Source organism: Cylas formicarius, unplaced genomic scaffold (assembly GCF_029955315.1).
Source record: "Cylas formicarius isolate icCylForm1 unplaced genomic scaffold, icCylForm1.1 PGA_scaffold_6__28_contigs__length_40554024, whole genome shotgun sequence".
NCBI lineage: Eukaryota > Metazoa > Arthropoda > Insecta > Coleoptera > Brentidae > Cylas > Cylas formicarius.
The window spans coordinates 10357500-10370792 of record NW_026844347.1 but is presented as its reverse complement, the minus strand read 5'-3'; the positions used below and the strand labels follow the sequence as shown (position 1 = coordinate 10370792).

The window sequence follows — 13293 nt, the reverse complement described above, 5'->3', positions numbered from 1 at the left end:
CACCGCCGCAATCAAAAGTAATCTGTTAATTGTTAATTATTTTAGATTTGACTAGAATTTTGGACTAAAAACTGTATATAAGATTTTAGAGTATTTTTATCACCAAAAATACACATAATATAACTTTATTGTTAAAAATATACACAAAACAGTAGAAGATGCTATAAATATTAAATTATAAATTAGTTACAATTTAAGTGTTCTTATTAACTACCACTTCTTAAGATGGATAACACTGAAAAAGCCCTTTGCAGATCGGCTTGATCTAGGTCGCCATTCTCATGTAAAAGCCGCCACTGTTTTATGGCATTTTCGAGCTTAAGGTCTAACTGGGCTGACTTAAAAATTATCTTTGCCTTTTGACTGTTCGCAGCGAGAGACCATAGTATAGTTATTGTTACCTTTTTTTCTTCTGTGCTTCCCGTCATTAGTCTTGATTGTAGGACGTTTAAAAAAGTACCTAAAAGTAATTCGAGACAATTACAATAAAATAAATTTATATGTGCCTTCGGAAGTTGCTCCAAATGGGAAAATTTTTAATTATTAATTTTACGAAAAAAAGTGCCTCTTCCTCGAAAGTCCTGCTTGGTGAGAAAATAAATTTGCACAAGAATATTTGTATGTTGGACATACAGGGCAGTTTCAAAAACTACCGTGTTTAAAAATAACAGAAGATGTTTGCTATATCTTCAAAACTATGAGCAAGATATTTGGGTTTCTACTGCGAGTTCAATACCAAAACTAACCAAAACTTTATAAATTTTCCCGTCTAAAAAGTCTTATTTTACTATTTACAAAACTTCTGACCTGAAGAAGCCAACAGGACGATTAGCGAAACATTGGCAACTTCGACTCAACAAAAACCGACACAGGAGGACCAGAAGTTTGGTAAATGTATTACAGTAGCCTGTCTTATTTTCGTTCACTACTAGGATGGTGCTGTGGTAAAATCATTTACTCACCTGACGAAAGCAGTCTTTGTTTGTTGGGCTGATAAAACGATATATTTCTAATCACTTTTAGAGCCATCTCTCGATTGGTATTGCGGCGGTTGCCTGTGCCGTTACAGCATAATAACATGATTACTTCTAGCGCGTCCTTAGACTTTGCAATAACGGACTGACCTTCTGCGTGTCTAGAAAACGCCTGCAGGAACTCCAGCCAAATAAATTCGACGTTTTCCCAAATCGTTTGGCATTTGGTTGTTGTGGGATTTAATCGATTTAAACAATGAAAGAGGTTGCTCTACAACAAAAAAATCGATTCTTCCCACGCGGTAAATAAAAAACCTGAGTAAATTAACCTTAGACATCAAAATACGACACTCCAAAATATCAGAACAATTATGCAAAATGTTAAATGCCTTTTCTAAACAGATTAAATCGTGAGTCTTGCTGATTTGATCCATTTCCTTTAAAATTAAACTAATAATCACATGCAAAAGAGATGGATTTCCTGGTATCTTTCTAGGTCCGGATCCGCTTACAGCACTGGTCAAAGGTAAGGAACGGCAAGCTGAAAAATATTTTTTTTCATATTCTATTCTTAAACCAAAGAGTATAAAATAGAGGGGAAGGTCGCGTATACTGTTAGGAATGCCATCAATTATTTGTGTAGTGTGTTAAAGTGGCTTAATAAAAAAAAGTTTTAAAACTAACATACACATAAAAACTTTAAAATGAAACCTCTTATCTGTGCACCTTGTCCCGTAGACTACGTGCAACATCGAACTCAAATTCACAACACACAATATTTAGAATATTAATTTTTAGTTTTACCTAAATGACTTTTTTTATATCTTGATTTTTATGTTATGTGTATATTAACAAATGTCTGCATTAATTTTAAGCAAATTTGCGTCTCACCCCGTTTCTTCTTTCCCTTCCCTTACCCCTTTGGCACTTAAAAAAATATATAATTTAGAATAATAAAGAAGAGAGTAGTAGAGAGTTGATCTTATTTGATGTAACAAGTCTAACCAAACTTCAACAGTATTTTGTGAGCGTTCGCCTCATAAGACAAGTTAGTATATTATTGGCTTGTTTAAGCCTGTTTTTTGTTCTTGTAATAAATTGATATAATAAACGTATTATTATTATGTAAAACCGCAAAAAATACATTCAAAAAAATATTTCTCATATTATATGGCAAAAACTTTTCCATGGAGAAAACCAACAAACTAACTCACCTTCGCTGCACTCAGTGGTATAAACTTCCAACATTCTCAGCACATCTACCACGTAAATATTTTGTAACGAGAACCATATCCACAGTTTATGAATAACGTCGGCAACGTGCAACTGGCTAGCTAAACTTTTAGCACTATTACTATTGATCATAAAGTTGGTCAGAAGGCCAATAAGATCATCAATTTCTTTCAGGACAGGGCATATGCGTTTCTTATCCTGAACTCTCTTTAATGCCTCGACCGATTCCAAGCTGAGTTTTACATGATAATCTCGAAGTTGCTTTACTACAATCTGCATTAGGTTATTCTGAATTGCAAACTTTTTTGCCTCTTGGGACGCGTACAGCAGTCCAGCAAGGGCGGCTAATATTAACGTTTTTTTGTCAGAAAGTTTATTACCACGAAAAACTTTTATGTTGGTAATGTCGTACAAATATAACAGAATTTTGCATAGTTCGCCGCCGGCCATCATGACGTTTGATCCGTTTTCTACAAAACTAACTTCAATCTCATCCAGTGAACTTGATTTTCGTTGCGGAATAACGCTATTGAAGTAAAGTTCCTGAAGTAAATTGGCCCTGTCTTCTGATTTCTGACGTATTTTATTGGGTTTAGTGAGATTGGGGTTCTCGTTCTCAAGATTTTCGTCAGACGATGACATAATAACAGTTCTTGGAGTCTGCACTGTATCAAGAAGTGTTCCAAAAGACGGAGAATTTAATGAAAGATTCATCGAGTCAACGGTGGAAAACTGACATTCGATCTTCAAAAACGAAATCAGAACACACAACGAAGCATTTTGTAAGTCTAAAACAAACATAATTTACTCAAAAATGGAAAGGCGGGAATAAAATCGTTAAAATAAACACTTTTTGTTGAAATATAGCGATGCTCGCTCTGCAAAGGGTTTGTATTCAATTAATAATAATTATACTATTTTACCCAATCCAGAGCTGTAATATAGAACCCTAAAGTTACAAGGTCGGCAGCAACCGTGCGTACTTGTGTCAAACACTCTTCCAGCACTTCCAGTTACCGCGATGCACTGAAGGTCACCAAGAAATGTGGCATATTATGACACAAGCTTAATTATTAAAAGGTTGGTTAAACATTTTTGACGATTTTTGTAAAATAATCGTTTTCAAGTATTTTTCGGACACTAATATTTAAGATCCAAATTAAAATTATTAGCAATTGGCCTGTCCATTACTGCAACTCAAAAGATCTATTGTGATTCCATAGCAAGTGTTCTACCTCTGTCCCTTTGATTGACTCTGATTAGCTTCCATAGTGGCTCCTCCAGCACTTTCCATAGGTCTATTTTTTGTTGGCTGATGTCGCAATTAGTTGAGCCACCCCACAAAAAGTGTGTTCTGGTCCAACCATGCGCCTTGAGGAGCTTTCGTGTCCTGGTACTCATCACAGTTTCACCTAATTCTGACTTGCTGTCTCGTTTAATGTCAATTTTTTTTCGTCTTTATTTTTGTGGCAGAGTGTTCTAACGCGGTTGATCATCATTAACCTAAGCAGCAAGCAAGCGCCAGGTTGCCCATTAAAAAAAAAACAAAATTGGTTTCTTGTCAATTGTAATAAAACGTTAGGCTTTGCGGTCGTTACATTTAAAGATGGTGGTCGAACCAATATACAACTCATAAAAACAAAAACTTGAGTGTATTCAGTTTTGTTTTTGAGTATTTTTGTATTGATAAGTTCAAATAAAGAACAGCCACGAAAATGTTATTGAATTAATTCCCATTTTTAAAAACGCATTCAATTCAAGGGATGGCGTACCGCTTCGGAAGATAACATTTCTCGAGGTCTACGGAAGAACTCCACTAAACGGCTTGCTCATATCATAATATGCCACTTTATTTTAGGTTAGGTTTATTTAGGCTATTGACACTTATGTTTTATTTTATTTTTTGTTTTAATCTAGCGGGGGTAAAAAGCGCAATTTAAAAGTGGGTGCATGCATTCTCTAAAGAAAATTCAAACATTATTCCAAATATGTTATGATGAACTGATGACAAGTTATAGTGACAGTTCAGTTGGGAAACGTATACTTCTTGCTGTATTTCCATATATTTTGTGGAACTATGTATTTTTGCTTTGAAACAGGTACACGCACTTTAGAAAAAAAAAACAAATAAAAAAGAGGAATGTGAGAAAAAACGCAGATCTACTTTAGGAATACATAAGACGATTGTCTGAAATGGGAATGGAAGATCCTCAGTCATTAAAAAACTTCCTACAATGTAAGGACTATTTTTTTTTGTGGAATGGCAATATAGTTTATATTTAAAAGTCTACATAAAATTAAATTACCTTTAAAATGTTATATTACATATTAAGTTTTATTTGTAAGAAAATTTTTTGTAATAAAAACTTTAAACTTGCCAGATAACCGGCTGGAACTAATATAAATTTTAAAAAATCAAAAAAATTGCACATGTTTTTATACAATTCGTGTCTCTTGTCTTTTTTTTCCATCTTTCACCACTTCTGATTCAGTTGTGTTCTCAAGTAATGTAGCTTGCGCTTAAGTTGATGTTCAGACGTCTTAAATAGTTCTTAATTAATTAATTTTTTAAATGTGTTTTATTATTTCACTCTATTTTTAAATTTTTTGCAGTCCATTTCAATAGATTTCATATTTCTTTGTACAGTACAAAGATTTTCAATTAACACAAGGGTGTCTTCCTATTTTAAACACGGCGTACCGCCATTCTTGCGAAAATAATAAATAAAAAGTTAACAAAAACTCATTTGTTTAGACTGGAAAGTAAACTTTCAACAAAATTTCTCTAGCGCAGCTATATAAACTACGCATAAACGGGTATTTTAGAGTAAGAATGGTATTTTAACGTTTGTCAGTTCTGATGGTCACACTCAGTGAATGCATCCGGGTTGTTTTGCAAAAAGGTACCCAAAACGTAGAATAAATATAGCATACAACTTTTTCAGTTGCTCTTGACTAAAGCAGCGTTTATCAAACATGCTGGCACAACAGGTCGGGGTGTAACTACGAAATAATCGGTTAAGAGGTCTTATACTCTATATAATAACGCAAGTAAATTAGTTTTAAATAATACTTACCACTCTCTCCAATACAAATAAGGGATTCAAACAGAATTTCCAAAAACTGACTAACTCCTACGTCTACTATGGTATCCCTAATAATAGTTAAAGATTCAGCGGCTAGCTTCAACTTGGGATCATGGTTACTCGCTCCAAGTAATACAGCGCATAAATTGAAAATTTCGCTCCAGAGTTTGTTTCTCAGATATATCAGTTGGGATAGGTTCGTATCTAAATTCAAAATAGATAGTTTAAAATATTACAATTATATCATCCGGGATGGTAATAGGCAATTAATAATTTTAATTCCCTTTCACGTAAACAAACCATACAAATAATTACAGCTTCCAACAAAGAAAAATTTATAATTAATAAATTTATAAACTTAAAATCTAAAAATATAATTATTACTCGTAAAAGTCCATATCCTCCCAACTTTAATAAAATTCCGGCTAATACTATTGATCCTGAAACTGGCTCTTCAACATGAGCTTTTAATAGTCATAAATAAAAAATATATATGGGTATTTTAATTAGGAATATTAATACTAAAATTAAAAATAAAATAATTCTCAAAGAAATTTCTAGACTAATAAATGTTAATGAATATATTAGTAGATAAAACCCCTATTTGCCGGATAGGGTATCTAACCAGGGCATTCTGGGGATGTCATCGGACATGATACCTGAGACATAGATCTTTTCTATAAAGTGAACCTGACTTGACCTCATAGGGGCCGGAAAACCAAAAGGCACATATCCACATCTGTTGCCGCATATCTAGCATATGGCAGCGGAAGTGCAGGCGATTGAAATCTGTCTAATGCTGGTAAGGAAGCAACTTGTGCAATAGTACACAAAGAGGCTAGAGTGCTGTAATAATGTAACACTGCTTTGAATGCCTGAGCATAGTAGTTTTTTATACTATGATAACCACAGCTTCAGAGGTTAAGAAGTTCAACAACATAAGCTGTTAACAGTAACACGTCCACTTCATCAAGAAAGTTAATATTATGTGTGTTAGGAGACTGAACCTCATTTAATTAAAGAATTGTTTGAAGAATTGAATGAATGAATTCAATAAAGCCACGAGGGTTGCTCGCAAAGTGGTAATATATGGTTTCTTGGAACTACTTTAACTATGGGTCAATGATGGTTTTTGCAAAGTTTTTTTTTTTATTTTAATAAAATATACTTACGGTACATGTTGCGGTTTAATAATGATAACATAACATTGAGGCAATCCTTTGTGTGAAGAACGGTACCAAGACACAATGTGTTGTTATGACACAAAGTTTTCAGAAGCAAACATACACTTGCATTCATCTCCAACAGATCACAGTAGAACATTAATTCCTTGGTCGTGTCTACAGTCACTGACGGGTAGCATAAGATCCTAAGGATAAGTTATAAATATAAATAATCACAAAAAAGAATTAATACAACGAAGACATTTTTACGGCAATTTATCTAATAAGCGCCCAGCAACTCAGTGAAAACCGCATCTCCATATCTTTACCCTAACCTAAAATATGAATACAACAACACTCAAAAATAGTTCATTTTTGGAAAACCTGCGTCACTTTGCGGGTTGTCATTATTGCCTAATTATTGCTAATCTACCAAATAAAGCGATAATTTATTATTTGGCATGCCAAGTGATACTTATCATCAAATTTATGTTTATTACTTTCTTTCTAAATATCTTCTAAGTGAGCCCGTAGCTAACATTACTATGTTCTGATATTCTTACCCGTTTCCAAAGATTTAGAATTATCACTTATAAATCATTAATTGGAGCATAACTTCATTTTATTAAGTATTGATGTATTTATGTAGTAAAATGTGGAAAGTCATTCCTAATTATCAAGTTTGCCCAGAAAACTTTTTTTTTTCAATCTAAATAGTACGCATTTTTCATGTCATTACTTGATGCTTGTCAAAGTCTCTTGATTTCCTACAATTTTAATTAGTTTAAATTTTAACTATTTATAGCATTAAAAATATATATTTCAATACATAATTTACTACTTACATAACTCCAAAGTTAAAAAAAATCAGTTAGTCGTCAACAATTGATTAGTTTTGATCAGTTGACTAAACTTAATTTTTAATAAAAAAATAAGTAATAATAATTAATAAGTTGAATACTGGCAAGTACATCAAAAAGTGGTAACGGCAGCTACTGGGTAGGCTCGTGCACTTCGAAGTATTGAAAAATGGGTAATAAAGAAAAATAACAAAATTTTATTTTGATTTTAAATATCATTTGGCATTCTGAATAATAAATTAATAGGAATTAAACCCTTTGGTGGCCCTTTCAGACACTCGCAAATAATTTTTAGCTATTTCTCTTTTGCTTAATAATTTTTTTTCCAATTTCTAGGGTCGTACATCCGTTGCATATACTGGGGCACAAAAACTTACCTGAAAATCAGTTTTACTAGGCCTTTCCTGTACAATTCTCCAATGACGTCATTTGTAGAAAAACAGGCAACATTATTCAGAAACATACATACAGCTTTCACGAAACCGGGAGTGGTAATATTAACATGTTCGGATGTTGCGCTGGAAGAACCGCAGTTATCAGTAAAATAATAATTTTTTTCAGTTTCAGTTCCAGAGTCGTTGCCGATCGTCAAAGTGAACAAGGACGTCAGGATAATTTGAAGGTGACTATAGAAATCGTGCTTTGTAAATACGTCCATTAATTCTTTTATGAAGCCCTGAAAGAAAGTACACTACATTATATAGAGTGTTCCGTGTTTCTAATTAATAAAAGCACAGCTCCAATGGGCATCCAAACTAGAATGGAAATTTTATATAGAGGGAGACGGATAGTAATGGGTATCCTTTTCTTTGCCGTATAGGTTAATAAGAGGGTTTGATTTTATTTATTATTTATTGTCAATAATTTTTATTATTTTTACGAGTTTTTCTAGTTTGCCCAAGTAAATATATTGCAAACAATCTTTTCACAAAGTGCAATAGTAAGCAATTTGTTGATATTTTAAATACTAGTTTTGTATTTTTTAAAAATTAACATTATAGTAAAGTTAGCCGCACGATGACATCAGGGCATACTTGGAAATAATTTAAAAAAAAATTTAGTGACTATATGAACCATACAGAATGGCAATGACATTTACGAAAGAACAAAGAATCAGTCGGGAGTCAAAGTAAGGGGACGCCAAATTGGATAGTTCACGTTTGCGAACGGAAGTCAAGGGTTTTAGGGATACGGGGGCCCGAGACAAGCAAACATTAAGAAACGAACTAACCAAAGCCTTATAATAAATTCATCCAGAAATCTTATGAAGTAACATGTTTTTATTATAATTCATAATATTTGCATGGATGATTTTTTAGTAATAACATTCATTACCCCGGAGGATTCGAACATTAAATTTCTGGATAAATTAAACTTTACACAATGGTGAGGTTTGCCAATATTTATAAAGGAAAAGACAAACCATAAATTGCCCATAATTGTGACATTTTAATTATTATAGTAGGTAAACTTTTAAACAATTTCAAAATTAGTGCTAAAATATCCCAAACAAGGAAAAAACAAATATGATACAAGTGTATTTTTACATAAGATCCAGAGTCGTAGTCGGTTTTCGTCAGACGTATTAACCAGACTTGTGTATTTTTGATTGATATGATATAATTTAACCTTATAAAATTAACTACACATTCAAATAATGCTTCTATATGACTGTCTAGCCATGCAATATAATCTAGCAGCTGTCGGTAGCTGCTAGATTATATATATTATATAAAGGAGTCGTCCTTTACGCACTGTAACATACCTTTTTTGAATTTACTCCCAATGATGTAACAACTGATGTTATACTTCCGTCGTTAAATGGTACGTAAATGTGATTTGTTAAATTCACTAACAACAGAGCGGCATTTTCTCTTACTATTCCAGCCTCGGTGTGGTCAATAATAACGGCAAAGACCAATTCCCAAAAGCTACCATTGACATGTTTTAAATCTGTAAATTTAATAAATATCAAACAATATTGATTACAGAAAAAAAAATCATCATAACTGTAACTGTATATACGACATTCTTCTTTTTCTTTCAAATATCAATTTATTTTAGATACAGTTAAGACAGACATTTCAATAGGTGACCTTCTGCAATATAGGATATATAAGAACCATTAATAATTGTAGGTTAAATTCCAAAAAGTTAAGAGCCGTAAAAAGGATTGTTAAGAATGGTTAATCTTTTATTATTTAATACTTTCGAAAAATTCAATAGCAGATTAGAAGGATGACATTAAATATTAATATTGTTTAGGTCCAATTTTCGAACAAAAAGCGACAAAGCTGCATCATAACGGTAACTTTATTTTAAGTTAGTTATAATAAGAAATCTTACCATTGATTATTTTCAGAGCTATTTTTTCCGAGTTCGCCAGCCCAGCAAACAGTTGTAAAGCTGCAGCCCTTAGAATGACATCTCGACTAGTCCAAAGGGTTAAGAAACTAGTTAAATTTGCCGGGCTTTCGATGTCATCAAAAAAGCAATACTCCCACTTCTACAAAATGTTTACATATTAAATGAAAAAAAAATGGAATGGACAGGTAGTAATATTAACCCAAGAAAATCGCATAAGTTAATGTATTAAAACTGGAAACTAACATAAACGAAGCCTTAACCCCGCCCCGTAAAAAATTGAGAACCACCCCTACTCTTTTGGAGCTAAAAACCGTTATTCTGTTGTGCTCTCGAAAATGGTTTGTTTGGTAAGTTTAGCACACAATCATCAAATTGTAAAAATTGCAAAACCTTCAACATAATTATAACGATTTGAAATTTTGACGCTTTATGCTAAAACTAAGTAATAAGGATTTCAAAAATAGATTTTTTTTAGATTATACTACGCAATGTGCATTGAAAATGTGACTTTAAGTTGTCAACATAATTATAGTACTTTGCTGAGTCTCATTTGCATATATAAATGGTAAAAATAAATAGCTGTTACCTTCGTTTTCACATATTGTAATTCGGCAAGTAGATTATTCAGGGTCAGAAGTACATTCTTTGATATATTTATACCAAGCACTGAATTAGCTGCCGTTTGACCTTTACCGCAATGAAAAGAGCTAGTAAGTTCGCAAAGGCTAGATATCAATCCGAGTAATAACTTGTTAGGCTTTTGGTCATGTTTCGCAGTGCTCCATCCCAGAACAATTGTTACATTTACCAAACAACCAAGGAGTGCGTCTAAATAAGCTAAAATCAAAGTTTTAACAAAGACATCGCTTCCTTTCTAATTAATAAGGTCTTGGCGTTGCACAGCCCTGGGAATCGATTCTTGAGTTTGAGTTTTCACTTTGACGTTGACATTTTTTCAAAATATGCCCAGATAAAAATTTCAGAGAAAAAACATCGTATGTAAAATCTTGCGGTTTAACAAAAAAAAAAGATCCAAAATATAACGAAATCTGACCATATTTTGGGAAAATACTGATTACAAAATGCCATATCCCTAATTAAAACTATCGAATTAGCGAACTGTCAGTGGCCATGTTGATTACTAAACGCCGGAAACTCTTATTAGTGCGGATGAGCAAGGCCGGTGAACACTTTTTCAGCAGAATTTTATCGGTAACTTTTAAACAAGTAAAAATACAGTGTCGGTTTAATGAGATAAAAGATATGTATTTTTAGATGCTTAGTGTCCTGAAACTACCAAAATAAATGAATATCATTTAATCTTTTTTCAATTTATATATTTATTATTAAATTAAATTATTATTATTAGTCTCGAATGAACATACAAATGAAAATATACATACAACAAATTCTAAAGATATAGTAATGAAAACTAATACTAAAGGTAGCTGAGATCTATTATAAAGAAACTAAAAATGCACAAAAATACAGGGTAGTAATAGTTCAAAATTGGAACACTCTGTAGACAAGGCAAGAAATACAAAAATTAAGGAATTTAGTTTACCTAAAGTATTTCTTAGTCCAGCTTTGCTAATTTCATTGTGGTAGCTTCGCGACATCTAAATATACAACTTTTATTCGATTTAACTGACACTGATCTTCATTTTCTTAAAAAATACTCATAGAACCTTAGTGAAAAAACGACCACTGCGTTTATCTAATAGCTATATGAATAATCCATGAACAGAATCAATTTAGAAATCTTAAAGATTACCTAAATTATAGAAGTGTTGGGAGTCATTCAATTTCAAATTTTCAGCAATTGCCTGAATAACATGATTCCAATTTGGTTGAGAATTTGCAACCGGACAGGAGTTGACATAATCGAGGTAATGATGCTCCTGAGACACGCATAGAGCTACCAGCTTCAAAATATCTCGACTTAAGTCTTTAAGTTCATCGTCAGACAAGTTTTCGGTGTACAACAAGTCCAACAGACATTGCGTTGGGTCTTTGAGAAAACAGCTAATCCAATTCGAGCCTACAAAAAAATTTCAAGCGTTATCGTAGCCGCAAAATGCGGTTTCATATGATTTACCAGTTTGTTTGTAAAATGGAATTAAAACCAATAAAAGTCGTATTACGGTTTTCAGTAGATACACGTCCTCTTTACTGGAAGGCAAGGTTTGTAAAAACCGCCTAAAGCTCGATTCCCATCGATGATGCAAAATACCATGATGGGTTGAACCGAATTTCATTGCAATTTTATACAGATTTAAATACCTAAAATACATAATTTTGTGTCACGTTTAAAACACTCTTAAAAAATAGAGATAGCTTCGCCTACTGCAGCCCCAAAGTGTACCGCGATATATTTGCTAACAGCAATTGGATGAAAGTAAGAATTAAATTATGAGTAGCCGCAGGGTGTTATTAAAAGGACATCATATAATTTAGCGAATGAATGTAATGATTGATGGAGGAATAGCAAAAATACTCGTTACAACGGTTGCTGCCTGGAATTCCGGACAAATTGTTCCAACAATTTTGTACAAAATGCTTGTGTCACTGGATGAAATAATGACAGCGATAAACCTTTGATTTTCGTCAAAGAAAGCTTAGAAGTATTTTTTAATAGTAATCTTTGCTTTGAAGGAGGCATTAATCCGAAATTCGGATTCTCTACCCTCCCAAATCGAATCAACTCAAACATCAAAACCAAATAATATAAGTTGACGGACAGATCTACTAATGAATTAAATTTAATATTACATATTAAATTATTCATCAATATTATAGAAACAATTTTCTATTAAAAAGGTATGTTCCAATTTCTGAATGTTCTACTACTCGAAAAATTTTTTTTTGAGTTTATGACTTCCCACACAATTCTAGTTTATAAGTGAACTTATTGCCATATTTGGTACCAAAATCGCGAAAGTCACTGTTAAGTGAATGTAAGTTAGATAGGGATAGACTTTAAAAAAATGCTTTACAGTGGCACCGATAATATTTTTTGCAATTTAAATATTCAATCTCGTTGAGGGAAAATGCCCCAAAATATGTTGCCAGATTAAAAATTTCCAAAACCGTTTTGACAAAGTCTTAACTGTCTTAACAAGGCAATCGTTAAAAGTATCATTAATTAATTGAAGTTTATTGGAAGCTTTCTCGATCGAACGCTCACAACATAGGTGGAAATAGTCATCCTGCCAAATATTCATTTTGCAGGACTGGCGTGTCATATAGAGTATTAATAAATAACAGGAATAATAGGTGTAAAGGGTTGGGGGAAGGTGGTTGTAAATCACCCTCAAAATTTAAACGAGAAAGAGCGGCAAGAAAACGGTAGGACATACAACACCCGAAACGGTTAATCACCCACCTTGATGGTTTCCCGCGCCGTCGTCTGCCCGGCCGGGTCTTCTTAGGGGTATTTTCTGGAGGGTTGGGGGTGGTAAGGACCAGAACACAGCGCGGGGATCTCGCGAACCGGTCACAAAAGAGAGCTTGTTTTTTCGTGGTTCGCACTACGGACGCTCACGCAAGTCTGTCTTTTCGCGCGGCTTAACCAAGGTTGGGTATGGTGGGGGTGTTGTATACACAGCGC

The 13293-nt window shown here is 33.2% G+C and overlaps 1 protein-coding gene across 1 annotated transcript in view; it reads right to left on the bottom strand.

Annotated features, from left to right (window-relative positions):
- Window positions 1–107: 107 nt before the first annotated feature.
- Window positions 108–13293, bottom strand: part of LOC132702754 (rotatin) — a 34112-nt gene continuing 20926 nt past the window's right edge. Inside the window, exons 18-29 of the mRNA XM_060671489.1 lie at window positions 11782–11966; window positions 11458–11724; window positions 10270–10520; window positions 9663–9822; window positions 9082–9269; window positions 7694–7992; window positions 6466–6662; window positions 5285–5497; window positions 2189–2995; window positions 1304–1515; window positions 963–1245; window positions 108–460 (exon numbers count right to left, since the gene is read on the bottom strand). Coding sequence (XP_060527472.1) covers window positions 207–460; window positions 963–1245; window positions 1304–1515; window positions 2189–2995; window positions 5285–5497; window positions 6466–6662; window positions 7694–7992; window positions 9082–9269; window positions 9663–9822; window positions 10270–10520; window positions 11458–11724; window positions 11782–11966 — 3316 coding nt within the window. The 3' untranslated portion in view covers window positions 108–206. The remainder of the gene's footprint in view (window positions 461–962; window positions 1246–1303; window positions 1516–2188; window positions 2996–5284; window positions 5498–6465; window positions 6663–7693; window positions 7993–9081; window positions 9270–9662; window positions 9823–10269; window positions 10521–11457; window positions 11725–11781; window positions 11967–13293) is intronic.